This window comes from Odocoileus virginianus, chromosome 34 (genome assembly GCF_023699985.2).
Source record: "Odocoileus virginianus isolate 20LAN1187 ecotype Illinois chromosome 34, Ovbor_1.2, whole genome shotgun sequence".
Classification (NCBI taxonomy): domain Eukaryota; kingdom Metazoa; phylum Chordata; class Mammalia; order Artiodactyla; family Cervidae; genus Odocoileus; species Odocoileus virginianus.
Window position 1 is genome coordinate 14903999 of NC_069707.1, and position 15740 is coordinate 14919738.

Genomic DNA, 15740 nt, shown 5'->3' on the forward strand with positions numbered 1-15740 from the left:
CTGAACTGAACTGAACTGGGACCCACAGTAAACGCCTGTGGAGTGTCAGCTATTTTATTGTTCCCCCTTGGCTGGCAGCCCTTGTCCCAACAAATCTAAACCCAACCTCGTCTCAATCCCCAGACCTTGTCCCACTCCCTGATCTCAAACAAGGGTTTCATCAGAACTCTAAGCAGCTCTTGTCTCTTGCAAGATTCATTAATCACCGTGTTGCCTGGTCTTAACCTCATTTTCACCTTATGGATCCTTCCATGGACTTGCTTGTCTCCCCTGATGGGCCATTTTAGCTTTTTCCATCTTTCCTGAAGCACAGGGCACAGTGGCTTGGCTATGGAAGGCTCCAAAAAGGCTGTGGTTTGATTTGATTCAAAAGGTTAACCATGGGAAGGACAGAGCGTGGGACTTTGGAATCTGAGTTGGGACCGCTCCAATTATTTTGGTAGAGATCATCTGAAACTCTGACACTAGGCTGTGCAGATCCTCCTTGTGTGAGACTATGTATTTCTAACTTTATAGGGTGCCTGTGGTGCTAGAGAAAGATCAGAATTCCCACCAACTTCAAAAGCAGCTCCCTGCTTGCAGCAGCTCCAGAGGGGTGTTAAACACAAGGAGAAACAGGTTCCACATGTTAGACGAACCTCATCTCACCGCGGCAATGGCCAGTTTCCTTTCACAAGACTTTCCCCTTCATTTGTCTTTTTCACATTACACGTACACATCAGTTTACCATATGCCATCATTCTGTACATCCACAGCAGTTGTTAAATCATTCCTTTATGACTAAATGAAATGATGAGATAAGAAACATAAGAACAGAGGAAGGTTCTTCTTCCCTTGCAAGAGCCTGACTTGTCAAGGTGCTTGATTCTGACCCTAAGGTGTGGTCCCCATCCCCTCCATGGGCTGAAATCAAACCAGTGATAATGTGGTCTCACAGATTTGCTTTCCAATAACCACCCCTCTAGGATTTCTGGGATAAAGGTTATAATACATGCGTATATTATAGTTGGGGCAAAGAGGTATGCACCCTGAAATATGTTGTTATTGTTCAGTTGTTAAGTCATGTCTGACTCTTTGTGACCCCATGAACTATAGCACTCCAAGCTTCCCTGTCCCTCACCATCTCCCAGAGTTTGCTCAAGTTCTTGCCCATTGAGTTGATGATGCCATCCAACCATCTCATCCTCTGCCACCCTACTCTTTTGCCTTCAATCTTTCCCAGCATGAGGCTCTTTGCGAATGAGTCGGCTCTTCCCATCAGGGGGCCAAAGTATTGGAGCTTCAGCCTGACCTTCCAATGAATACTGAGGGTTGATTCCCTTTAAGATTGACTGCTTCGATCTCCTTGCTGTCCAAGGGACTCTCAAGAGTCTTCTCCAGCACCACAGTTCAAAAGTATCAATTTTTTGGCGCTCAGCCTTCTTTGTCCAACCCTCACATCCGTACATGACTACTGGAAAAACCGTAGCTTTGACTACAAGGACTTTGTCTGCAAAGTGATGTCTCTGCTTTTTACTAGGCTGTCTAGGTTTGTCATAGCTTTCCTTCCAAGAAGCAAAAGTCGTCTTGAAATACACACTACCAGAAAGAATCCACCTGCCAGTTCAGAAGAAATGGGTTTGATCGACCCCCAATGCAAGAAGATCCCACATGCCACAGAGCAACTAAACCCACACACCACAACTACTGAAGCCTGTGTGCCCGAGAGGCAGTGTTCAACCAGCAAGAAAAACCACTGCAATGAGAAGCCCGTGCACCGCAGCGAGAGAAAGGCCCTTGCTCACCAAAACTAGAGAAAAGCCCGTGCAGCAGCAAAGACCCAGCACAGCTGAAAATAAATAAATACAAAATATTTAAAATACATTAACAAAAAGAAAGCAATACAGACTACCAGAAGAATCTTCACAAGGGCAGTAGGCTACCCTAGAGTGAGAAATACTGACTCTTAAAGCAACCAAGACCCCAGCATTTTCAACAAGAATCCAATACCAGGCAAGTGGTTGGAATAAGGCAACGATAATAACAACAACCAAATCAGTTTCAAGATAAGGATGCCTGAGAAAAATTAAGAAAAAAAAAAAAAGACTTCATTTCATTATAAGCACTGCTATAACCTCCTAGACCTAAATACAGGGGCTACAATGGATTGCTGTTGTTATCAGTATGATATTGACAATGTATAATGACAGGTAATATAACAGGGCAAATTCTGCCTAGGTTGTTTTTAACTGTCCTCTGACAATTCCTTTTTTGCCTTCCATCCCCTGGCTCTACCCAGAGCCGGGCAAGGCGGCTTACCATCTGTGACAGCCACTTCCTCCTCTTGGCCATTCAGGGCTTCCTCCTGGAGGCCGAGCTCACCTTGCTCAGCTAAGCTGTTGACGGTGGACAGCTGGCCATTCTTCTGCAGGAGCTACGGGGAAGACAAAACCATGTAAGCTTGATTTCAATCTTCATGACCAATTTAGAAACAAAACTGTAAGTTCAAAAATATAAATCATTTAGAGGAAAAACGCAGAGAAATGGAGAGTTAGTGACAATGAAGATGTAAGTTTTTTTTTCCCCCCCTTGGAATGATCCAGCTATCTTACAAAAGATACAGGGAGCTATGGGTCAGCAGATAGGGCTCTGTATCTGGATAAAGGCACACACCATTCACACATTCATTCATTCTTCTGGAAACCACTCATAGGCATGATACACATACCCATCATTCCAGGCCTACTTGAGATTTCACAGTGACTAAGTCAGGTGTGGTCCCAGATGCTTTGAGCTTACAAACTACTATGGAAGACATGCATGTGTGCGTGCTAAGTTGCTTCAGTCATGTCTGACTCTGCAACCCTATGGACTGTAGCCCACCAGGCTCCTCTGTCCATGGGATTCACCAGCACTGGAGTGGCTTGCCACTTCCTTCTCCTGGAGATCTTCCTGACTCAGGGATTGAACCCAGGTCTCCTGCTTTGCAGGCAGTCTTTACCACTGAACCACCAGGGAAGGCCTGGAAGGCAGGGAAGGCAGACCTATGAAAGGCAGACCTCTGAAAAACTTTTTTTTTTACTTTAAAATAATGTTTCCTTGTGATTAGATGCAGTTTATGCATATTTGGCTGGAATATACCTAAGTGACAATGTGTCCTCAGAGAAGAGGGCAGACATTTAAATAAATAATTACTGAATTACAGCTATGGAAGCTATCATGTAGGGGGAATACATACAGCAAATGACGACAAACAGCAGGCCAGGACCTAGGCTGGGGCAGGGGGGTTGTTAAGGCTTCTCAAAGGAAAAAAGCGAAAGCTGAGCTCTAAGATGCCAGCAAGGGGTATGTGAACAAAAGGTAAAGGGGAGACAAAGGAGAAGGCCCTGTGGTTCAAAGGCTAGTGAACAAAGAAGAGACACCAGACATGGCTGCTCATGAGTCACTGTCCTTAAAATATTACCAAAATGCTCGCTTGCCATCATCCCCATATGGATAGCCCATGCACCACAATGAAGGACCCAGTGTGATGAAATGAAGATCCTGTGTGTTGCAACTAACCAAATAAATAAACACATACTTTTTAAAAATAAAGTTTTAAGCCAAATGAAAATTGCACAGTAACCATTAGGAACCTAAGGATTTCAACAATGCTTTTTTTTTCTCATCTGCCCTAAAACCAACTTGGGGGAACTCCCCAGCAGTCCAGCAGTTAGGCCTCAGCGCTTTCAGTGCCCAAGGTCCACGTTCAATCCCTGGTCAGGGAACTCAGATCCCATAGGTCAAGGGTCAGCCAAACAACAACAACAACTTAGGGAGGTGCTACTGTTCCATTTTACAGATGAGGACACTGAGGATCAAAGTGATTACAGAGGGGAAGGCTGGCTGACCACAGGTGTCACAGCTCAGCCACGGCCCAAAGACCAGGTTCACCACCAGCTACTTCCAGGGAATTTCCAACAACAAATTTTTGGACGACCTGTCACCATGCACAGTGACAAAATGCCTTAAAGAGTATCCCATAATACCCAGACCTGATTTCTCCAAAGAAATCTCAAAGCTGGTCACTCTGTATGCATCATTTCATGTTGCTTACAGGCCAATGGAGTACCCTGGCTAAATCACTGAATTCTATCAGAGTCTCGAAGGGACTGGGTCCAATTCAAGACAATCAATCCAGAAGGCTTGCACAGTGTTGAAACTGATTTCACCTGGCTGTTCCCTGCTCCCACCAAAGATGTCCTTCAACTGTGAGAGCTGCCTCCTGAAATAATATCACTGTATTTTAATGCTCTCACTACAGATGGGATCGCTGGCTTCAAAATGCCCATGCTGAGTCCATGTATTAGACAGGATGCTCAGATTACATATCCACTTAAAGTCTTCTCTTACCAAAATATGAAAGATGGGAGTTTTAAATGAAACCTAAAGACGAAAGCACAGGGAATTGGGGTGGGGGTGGGGTCTCCACAACTCTCATCAGCAAAAACATGAGCATTTAAGAGTATTTTAACTAAATTCCACTAGGTCCTATGCACAAGTTAAATGTAGATTTCACTAATAATGTGATTAAAAGCCAGTGGGGGAAAGCAAGAAATGCATATTATTGGGGGCTACACGGTCAACAACCAGGCTTCCCTGGTAGCTCAGATGGCAAAGAATCCACCTGCGGGAAACCTGGGTTCAATCTCTGGGTTGGGAAGATTCCCTGGAGAAGGGACAGGCTACCCACTCCATTATTCTGGCCTGGAGAATCCCATGATCAGAAGAGCAGAGCATAGCACACGGTCAACCAATGAATCAAACCTAAAAGATGTTTAAATAGACACCATGACATAGCAACCTAAGTGGGGGAATAAGACAGTTATTCTAATATCTCACTTTAAAGGGAAAAGAACATTGGTTACCTGTGCTCCTAGTTTAAGATCCAGAACTCTGAAGTTTAAGATAAAGTCTAGAGTTCTACAGAGTTTCTATGAGTCTGAAAGATTTCTCATAATTCTTCGTGAACTGTCAAATTCAAGACATCTTCACAGGGAGCCAAATTGAGTATCTTTAAACTTGAGATTCTATAGGCACACATTTCATCTACTCTTAGAAATTTTACACATATATAAATGATGCACCGTAGATGATATAAGATAAAATGTGTCTTTGAGATCACCTACCATCCTTCTTCATCATCAAGTGTGATAAGTAAATTGTGTGGATTTCTTATTTCCAGTGACCACAAGGCAACGGTCTCTATCTCGGAAAATCACTGACAACTTTGGTGACAATTTACAACAGTGACAGTACAGAACCTGAGTTTTGAGTTTCTTTTATTATATGTATAGCTTGGTCCAGCAAGGGGGGGCGTTGTCTGGCACATTCAGAGCCTGAGACACACCAGCGCTCCACACAACGAAGGGACATCATTCCATCCAGCCATATTCAGACATGTTCACCACTCTGCATTTCACTTAAGAGATGCTTTTTACACAACCTCATGTGCTCTTACAGATGGACAAGTCACATTTTTGCAATTCAAAATATGTATATGTAATGTTTTTTATTTCTTTTTCTCCCATTCTCAACCAGCTAATAATTCATACTATCATGAAAGGTTCAGGCATTTCTGAGAGTTATCAGTATGTTAAAATCACCTTGAATCACAAGAAATCAAACCCATGGATCCTTAATGTTTAAGTTCCTCCTGTCTTTTCTATGAGTGTTTACATGCACACAAGCTTTCTTTAAAGAAAAAAAAAAAAAAGGATGGCTTTTCCCTGGTGGCTCAGTGGATAAGAATCCTCCCACCAATGCAGGAGACACTAATTCGATCCCTGAAGCAGGAAGATCCCATTTGCCAAGGAGCAACCAGGTCCACGCGCCACAGCTATCGAGCCTGTGTTCTAGAGGTCGGAAGCCAAAACTACTCAACCCACAGGATGCAACTAGTGAAGTCTGTGCACTCTACGGCCCATGCTCCAGAACATGAGAAGCCCCTGCAATGAGAAGCCGGTAACCGAAACTAGAAAGTAGCCCCCCACTCACCGCAACTCCAGAAAGGCCAGCACGGAAATGCAGACCCAGCACAGCCAAAAACAAATAAATAAAATTAATTTTGTTTTAATGGAGGATATATGCTTTAAAACCTGACTGCTTCATACATTGCAGGGGCATTTCTTTGTCACTGAACACACATCTGACTTGTCCTCGATCTTTCTTTTCTCTGTAACTCGAATGCGCACAGAAGACCAAGCTTTCGGTTAAACCCAAAGAAACCCCGAAAGATATACAGACACAAGTCAGTGATCCACACGATGGCAAGGGCTGGAGCCAGATGAGATGAGAAGGGTATTTAAATCAGGGAGAAAAACGGGTGGGACTGAAGTTTTCAAACTCATTCACTCTGAAGCTTTCTCACATAGCTTTATCCATCCACCTAGTTCTTAACGTTTTTTGAGATGAGAACTGGACTTCAAAGGCATGCTCTTTGCACTAAAATACAGCTAGCATCAGAAAACTTATTTTCCCACTGGATTTGTGCTTCAAAAACTGTAAACGCCTCCTTTGAGCAAATCAAAACCCTAAATGTTTTCAAGCTTATATCCCTTGAGTGGGTCAGCCAGAGTTTATTCCCGTAAAGTATTACCACATTACAACTAAACAAGCTTTGAAAGAAAAAAAAAAAATCCTGAATGCTTCCAACAACAGTGTTTTCCTCTCATTCCTCCAAGAACAACAACTGAAAATATCAAAATGGTAGCCAAGGCATGGATTTCCCAGGCAGCTCAGTAGTAAAGAATCCGCCTGCCAACGCAGGAGACGCAGGTTTGATCCCTGGGTTGGGAAGATCCCTTGGAGTAGGAAGTGGCCACTCACTCCAGGATTCTTGCCTGGAAAATTCCATAGACAGAGGAGCCTGGTGGGCTACAGTATAAGGGGCTACTAAGAGTTGGACATAACTGAGCATCAGCATGCAAAGGCATGGCAGAACAACTACACAAAGTTTCCATTTCCTTTCTTTCTCCATGGGATGGCCCACAGCTTGCCCCTAAAGCCCTGGCCGAGTACGCTGTAAGGGTGTCAAGCTCTTTAAAGAACATGCTGAACCATGAACAAGACAGATGAACTTTGACAGCTATCAGGACACAGGAGCCTGTGAACCATCTCCTTCACAGGAGCGATGCTAGAGGCTCCACGTGGCTTCACGTTCTTCCTGGAAGTCCAGCACAGGTGGGAGTGGCTAGAATCCTGCAGTCCACGCGGCAGAACAGGCTCTGGGCAGTACAATTGCTCCCAATAATGACGGCAAAACCCAAGGAGAACTGTTACATGGCTGCAACCAGGAAAGAGCCAGGATCTTATCAATATAAGGACACATGCACAACGATAAAATAAAAAATATAATCCGGAATATAATCTCATATAAATCTATGAGAATAAAAAAGATAATCCGGAAAGGAGTCTAAATCCCATGACAAAACTTCTAAAGAAAACTCTCAATGTGTTTTTTCCTTCAATTCTCACAGAAAGTGCTTGGAAAGCAAATCTTAATTTTAAAAGGTCAAACAGAAGAAAGAAAAAAAAAATCATAGAATAAAGTAGTAAATATCTTTGGAGAACAATCTGGAAACAGCTATAAAAACATTAAAGTGTGTATAACCATTGGCTCCACCATCCCATGCCAATAGATACGACTTTACATACCCGATAATTTATAAAAGCACAAAACTTTAAGAATCCATCAGTAGAGAGGAAGAGTTAAAATATAAGATATGCATGTAACAGGCAGTATTGAAAGGAATAAGGTAAATTTTAGTAGTAAATCTGCTGAAGGAGGCAGATGTCCCCAATTCAAGCAGAGAAAAGCAAGTTGCTAAAGAATGTTTGATACCTTTAAGTGTTTAAAGTAAAACAAAAATAACTCACTAACAGGGAAGGAGGGGGGCAGAGGAAAGGAAGAGTGTTTGTTCCAATGTTTGTATAAGCATGTTTTTTCAAGCCTTGAATACTATAGTCTAAAACTTTATTAATGGCCATCTCTGTGGAATTTCTGTTGTTGTTTGGCTTTATTCTTCAGAGAGCAGTTAGGGGAACAGACACTCCCTTAACTTCAGTTTATCATTATAAAGGTGAAAATATTAATACTTTCAGGCCTAAAGTCCACAGGTTCTCAAGCTATCAGGATACTATGATCCTAGCTTTCCAGAGTTCATAAATCTTTTCAGATCATCTGAGCCAACGGACCAAACTGGCTTCATGGAGCTTTAACTCTTCTGTTCATTGTACTTCTAAATGAGATTAGCATATTAATGACTTCAGTCAAGTCATTACACAGAAAATATTGGAGAACTCCCTGGTGGTCCAGTGGTTAAGACTTCACACTTTCACTGCTGAGCGCGTGGGTTTGATCACTGGTTGGGGAACTAATATACTACAAGCCACACTGTGCAGTCCGAAAACAATGACTCAGGCTATCAGAACAAAAGTTTAAGTCACCATCATGACAATACCAACCAGCCTAGGTTATGTTTATGCAAAAATTTCCCCTCTAATTTAGGTGTGAATTACTGAATGCTATCAGAATGAGGGATTTCAAAAGGTGGGCTTTTGTTTTAAAAAGTAACCATTTCTATTTGGAATGAATCTAAGCAGAAAACTTTGCAAAACCCAATTACAGGCAGAAAGTTTTGCAAAATTCAGGTCTAAACATGGTATAAATCTTTACAACAGAGAAAGGTAGAGAAGAGGGAATGGTTTAGTTAATTTAATAGAATCGGTCCAATTCTTAACATTTAAGTCTGATTCTAACACTAACAGCCCTTAAGGTCACTGGAAAAACAAAAAGTCAGAGGATAAACAAAAAAATTACAGCTTAGAGTCAGAAACAATTTCTAAATGCTCCAAATATGGGGGGAGAGGGTGGTTACAGCATGTCTTCCAGGCATTAAAAATGGTATTAACAAAGCACATGGAATAGAGATGTATTTTATGTTGTGACATCAAACTGAAAAAGCAAACTAAACAGTTATATATTCAATATGATTACAAACATACACTAAAACATACCCCTAAATAGCCAAATATATGGTAATATCAATATTACCAAATCACATGTGCCAAATACTGGGGATGAAACTATGAATTTTCTATTTCTTTTATTTTCCTATTTTTCTGTGTTCTGTATCTAATTTTTCTGCTCACTTTTACAAGTGGGTGGTAGGGAAGAAGCTTTTCCTTCACAAAGTTACTTCGTTTTAGTTTGCTTATTGTTAGTATGGTGGCTAGGAGACAGTTAAGAAAATTTTTGTTTTGCTCTGAAGTATTTTCGTTCTAATTTCTGCCACTCACATGAATTTTCATGGGAAAAGAGAACTGCTTTGAGATAAAAACTTGACAGTGAAATCATATTTCAGGAGCCTTTTCATAGAAGTTAACCCCTATTCACTCCTCAACCCTGGATGACATGGTGCATTCAGAAGCAGAGAGGAGGGCTGGGTGCTCTGGGGCATGATGAAATACTTCAAATCTAGGGTTTTATAACTGTCCCATCATTGTCATAGACCAACACTTGGTGATTCCAGGTCAGCAAACAGGAGGCGCTAGGAGAGCTAGCTAGAGGGTCACACACCTGCCATTTACCTGATCTGTGGCCTCGGGAATGTTATTTAGCCTCTCATATGCTCTTCTCTTTTTCTGTAACATGAGATGTAAATTCATTTTCACCCACCGCAGTGAGTATCTGGAACATCACCCCACACGTTAGGTTGCTAATATGTCAACTATTAATGTAAGTTCTTAGCAATTTTTGCTCTACCATTCTCTCAATAATTTCAGTCTAATAGGGATGACTTGTCCCCTATTCAATTCCCCTCTAAAATGAAAGCTCCAAGGAGACTTCCCTGGTGGTCCAGTGGTTAAGACGCTGTGCTTCCACCATGGGAGAGTGTGAGATTTATCCTTGGCTAGCGAACTAAGATCCTGCGTGCCACGTGGTTCAACCAAAAAACAGAATAAATAAATAAACACAGTTAGACAAAATAAGAGTGGCAACATGTTCATTACAGTTGAGTTGGGTAATGGGTACATGGCATTTGTTGTGATTCTCTACTTTTGTATATATTTTGTAATTTTCCAGAATTAAAAGAAAAAACTTAATTTTCTTTAGTGAAGCTTCTCAGAGTTTTTTGAGGTATGGCTGATAAAATCTGTATAGTCAAGAAACCTCAATGACGTCAAGAAAATTAAAAAATTTTTAAACACTAGAATGTTTCACCCCTTGGCAAGGATTTAATTTCTAATTAGCTCAAGATATACATACAGTAAGCGGAGTTTTCCTGGTGGCTTCGATAGTAAAGAATATCCCTACAATGTAGGAGACCTGGGGTTCGATCCCTGGGTCGGGAAGATCCCCTGAAGAAGGGAATGGCTACTCACTCCAGTATTCTTGCCTGGAAAATTCCACGGACAGAGAAGCCTGGCAGGCTACAGTCCACGGGATCACAAAGAGCTGGACACGACTGAGCGACCAACACTTTCACTTTCTTCATATAGTAAGCAGGGCTAAGGCAATTCTCAAACAGTAAGACAGATATATTTCTAGTCTATGAATTTAAAAAAAAAATACTTAAGGCATTCCATGAAAGAAAAATGAGAACTTTTAACTTTGCAAAGCTTTTCAAAGAGAGAATACGAACTACTTATCAAATTTCAGAGGTACTGTCAAAACGTTGTGCCAAAAGCTCTCTCAAACCACATAATAGAGAAGGGCATGTACCCCAGGTCAGGAGTGCTTCCAGTGACCTCTAAAAATGAGACGCCCTTGTCTTCAAGAAACTAGCCTTTAGAGATCAGTTTCTGATCTGTTTTCCTCCTTGAAGGAGGCCAGACCCCCCTGTCAGTGTGGCAGTTGCCCCATTTCTTAAACTCTTGATGTCCCGAAGCCTCTCGTCTTTAAATAAAACCTCTTGTTTGTTTTAAATTTCATGCTCCTTTTTTTCCACTCATATCTTCAGCAAAACCAAACCAGCATACCAAAACATCGCCTTACTGGCTGGCAACATTGCTTTAAACACGAGTGAGTTAATTCAAAGGACCGTAAGAGACCAGCATCTCATCACCATCAACCAATCAATGCGGCCTCTCCCCTCCAGCTCCACCTGATGACAACCATGGTCCAGAAGCCTGACCCTGCACACACTACGCCTCCATCCTGCTGGTCTTCACTTAGAAATCTGACTGAGCCCGAGGTGCTATTCAACCCCCCCAACCCACAGCCGGAAGTGAAAATATTGGCCAAAAAAGCCATACTTCACCAAGTGTGGACCTAATTTACTTAAGTAGCCTTGCTGTGCTGTTTAATTTTATTCATTGCATTTAATCCAAGTGGAAAAGATTCTCAAGTTCAGGATATAAAGATTAATCTTATTTTGCTTTTGAAATTGTACTGCTCCCTATTTATGAAAAGTTTCTGGAACGTTATCAGCACAGCACAGAAGAGCCACAGGGGGAAGCGTGTAGACACCAGTTAGAGAGTCTCTGGTCACTGCCGACCAATCACTAATTTTCCTGTTTCTCATAGTTTTCAGTAAAATGTGTGAAGATTACTATAGCATAGTTTTAGAAGGAATAACACAGGCTCACCCCTAGATATGAGAAAGAATGAAAACAGGAGAGATCCGCTAATGTCACTGGCTTGCTTTTAGCCTCCAAAGTTAAATTTCAATTCAACTGAATGTTTCTACTCTAATATTCAAATTGTTGAATGCCTTAGAAAGTAATGTATCTCACATTGTTTATTTCCCAAGGGACTTGGCCGCTAGAGGTGAACTCATCTTATTAGAAGCGGTGTCTACAATTTAGGCCTCTAAATCTCAAAGATCAGCACATTTCAAACTGGTATCGAAGAATATCAGTATACTAGATGTACCAATGCCTGTACGCCAGGCTTCTCTCAGAAGTGCTCTGGGTTCAGATCAGCTTGGGAAACACTGGCCTAGATAAAGTTAAGCAGATTTACTTAGAATCAGTTGTTGTTCAGTCGCTAAGTTGTGTCCAACTCTTTGCAACACCATGGACTGCAGCAGGCCAGGCTTCCCTGTACTTTACCATCTCCCAGAGTTTGCTCAAATTCCATGTCCATTGAGTCAGTGATACCATCCAACCATCTCATCCTTCGCTGCCCTCTTCTCCTTTTGCCCTCAATCTTTCCCAGCATTAGGTCTTTAAAAGTGAGTTGGCTCTTCCCATCAAGTGGCCAGAGTGTTGGAGCTTCAGCTTCAGAATCAGTATTCAGGGTTGATTTCCTTTAGGATTGACAGGTTTGATCTAAATTCTAAGTCCCCCTTGGAAGGGACTTAGAATTTGGAGACTCTTCAATGTGCATCCTGAACCTCTAAGAAAGAAATCATTATAGTATTTTCTTTTTTTTTTCCCTTTGACTGTTTTTTTTTTCCATTTATTTTTATTAGTTGGAGGCTAATTACTTTACAACATTGCAGTGGTTTTTGTCATACATTGAAATGAAATAGCCATGGATTTACATGTATTCCCCATCCCGGTATTTTCTAAAATGACTTGCCCACAGAACCCTTTTAGAACCACATCTATTAACATCTGCCACAAGTAAAGACACCAAGATAAAACGCAATATGTTTTAACACATAACGTTTCAGTCAAATATTCCCCTACATTAAAAAGTTATAGTTGTTTTAAAAAGTATTAAAACTCCTGGGTTCTCTGGGAAAGTATGTAAAAGAAAACAAAGAGCTCTGAATCTGGTGAGATAGGAGATCAGCCATGCTGATTTCAAGCGAAGGGAATTTATAAGATCTCTGCTTGAGATGAAGAAAATAAAAAGTACTGCTAACCAATAACAGTAATTCACTGCAGGAAGATGGGCGACCACAATCATTACGTGAAATGCTACCTAGTACCGTCTGGGGCCCCCACAACACTGAGGTCTGTATCATACTTAGGACACAGAGAGATGCCTGATAAACAAAACTTAAGAAACCTATATGGGGACTTCCAAGGTGGTCGAGTGGTTAGGACGACTGCCTGTCAATGCAAGGGGTGACAGTTTGATCACTGGTCAGGGAGCTAAGATGCCACATGCCTCAAGGCCAAAAAAAAACCACCCAAAAAAACAGAACATAAAAACAACAGAAGAAATACTGTAACAAATTCAATACAGACTTTAAAAACAAAAAGAAACCAGAGTGGGCAAAAAAGTCGGAGGACTGACACTACCTAACTTAATATACAACTATAGTAATCAAAAGACAGTATAGTAATCAAAAGACAGTGTAGTATTGGTGAAAGAATAGACAAACACATCATTGAAAGAGAGTAAATCACCTGGACTTCCCTGCAGGAACAGTGGATAAGAATCTGCCTGCCAATGCAGGGGACATGGGTTCTGTCCTTGGTCCAGGAAGATTCCACCTGCCTCTGGACAACTAAGCCCAGATGCCACAAGTACTAGCCCATGAGCCTATGCTCCACAAGAGATGCTGCCTCAGTGAGAAATCTGTGCACTGCAACAAGACCCAGCACAACCAATAATTAACTAATTTTAAGAAACAAGCAAATAAAAAAAATACCCAAATGATAGAACTAGAAAAAAAACTGCTCAGAAATTGACACACAAAGATATAATTTTGATCTCTGACGATGGAGCAAAGGCAATTTAACGGAGATAGGAGAGTCTTTTCAACAAATGATCCTGGAGAAACTGGATATTCACTTGCAAGTAAAGCTGCATGGACATTCATGTATGAGTCTTTGCTTGGATACATGGGTTCATTCCTGCTGGATAAATACTTAGGGGTATTTCCTGGGTTATCTTTTAAGTGTCTATGCAAATGGCTTAAAAAACTCCTAAACTGAACAACATGGATTCACTTCAAAGTAATTATGCTGAGTGAAAAAAGCAAGAGAAATAACACATGTGGCAGATTCCCTTTATATACATTTCTAGAAAATCCAAACTGATCATAGTAACAAAAAGACCAAAATAACAGGAGATTAGAAACAGGCATGAAGTTTGGGGATGTACTTGATACAATCACCACTTTTTTTTTTTTGGTGAGGGGTGGGGTGTGCCGTGAGACAAGCAGAACCCATGCTCCCTTCATTGGGAGCAGAGAGTCTTAACCAGTGGATCACCAGGGAAGTCCTGTATGCTCACTATCTTGATCGTAGTGGTGATTGGACAGATGTAGATATATATCAAAAGGTATCAAATTGCATACTTTAAATGCAATTTACTGTATGTCAGTCATTTCTCAATAAAGCGTTGTTTAGTCACTAAGTCGTGTCTGAATCTTTGTGACCCCGTGGACTGTAGCCTGCCAGGCTCCTCTGTCCATGGGACTCTCCAGGCAAGAATACTGGAGTGGGTTGCCATTTCCTTCTCCAGGGGATCTTCCCAACCCAGGGATTGAACCTGCATCTCTTATGTCTCCTGCATTGGCAGGCAGGTTCTTTACCACTGGTGCCAACTGGGAAGCCCAGGGATTACGTGGGAATTAAGATTGTGGCTTCTACATCTACAAGAATGAAACTAGTGCAAGGGTGCCAAAGAAACTAGGTGTGAGAATTGTGAGACATGTTTCAGAACACCAGTCTTGAGTTTTTAGGCTTCTTGTTTTTATCGTTCTCTTCACAGGAATATTTTGCTTTTTTTGCATTTGGGTTTTGTGGAGCCAGTGGATTTGCCCAGTACATCTTGTAGGTGAAAGTAGCTTCTTTTAGACACTGGTGCTCTGTCCTAACACCAGAATGTAAGCTTTGCTGGTCTGTATCCTTCGATGTCTAACTTGACACGATATATAGTTTCGTCTCCCTGGGGCCCACAGTCCAATAACCAACCCACACATGGTAGGTGCTCACTTTTCTGTCAAAAAGGGAACTCCAGCAGGTCTTGTAGCTTCAGGAGTAAGTAACTTGTGTGGGGCTTGTTGCCTGTCCTAACACGAGAATCTTTTCAATTGTTGGACTGTTTATCCTTTGTCTTTCCCCCAAGGTGGACATTCCGATTCAGCCATGCTTTACTCAAGTAGGATGGACTGTATAGTTGATAGAAGTAAGATTGTATTTTCTTGGTTTAAGGTAAGTTGGGGAAAAAAGAATACAGTTCTTCAAGTTTAATCCTTAGAGTTCATTTCTGTTTCTATGAGGCTAAAAACTGAGCGCACACACACACATAATTGAGATCATTGTCAAAATTAAATAACATAATCAGTATGCAAATTTAGAAGCCATACTGCTTTTGAATTACATTGCTTAAAATGATTGCTGATTTTTTGAAAAAAAATTCAGTTGGAGGGACTTCTCTTGTGCTCCAGTGGCTAAGACTCCACTCTCCCAATGCAGGGGACCCAGGTTCGATCCCTGGTCAGGTAACTAGATCCCACATGCCACAACTAAGGATCCTGCATGGTGCAACAAAGACTTGGTGCAGCAAAAAAAAAAAAAAATCCAGTTAAAAATTATTGATCAGCCTGTTGCTACTTTAGTTCTAAGTCTGTGATCCATTTGACCGAAAAAGAAAAAAACAGGCAACATTGCTTGTCTTATTTTCAATACAATGAACTTAATTTGCAAAGATGGCCCATCTAAGATAATGGGATTCACCCAAAAGTAAACAATGGCTATCCTACAATGTTCTACTCCACATATTTCTTGGAGAAGGAAATGGCAACCCACTCCAGTACTCTTGCCTGGAAAATTCCAGGGATGGAGGAGCCTTGTCGGCTACAGTTCATGGG

General features: G+C 41.4%; 1 protein-coding gene across 2 annotated transcripts in view; it reads right to left on the reverse strand.

Moving 5' to 3' along the window:
- Window positions 1–15740, reverse strand: part of AKAP12 (A-kinase anchoring protein 12) — a 105699-nt gene that overhangs the window by 46708 nt on the left and 43251 nt on the right. For both annotated transcript variants that reach the window (XM_070461658.1, XM_070461657.1), the window contains exon 3: window positions 2299–2413. In XM_070461658.1, coding sequence (XP_070317759.1) covers window positions 2299–2413 — 115 coding nt within the window. The remainder of the gene's footprint in view (window positions 1–2298; window positions 2414–15740) is intronic.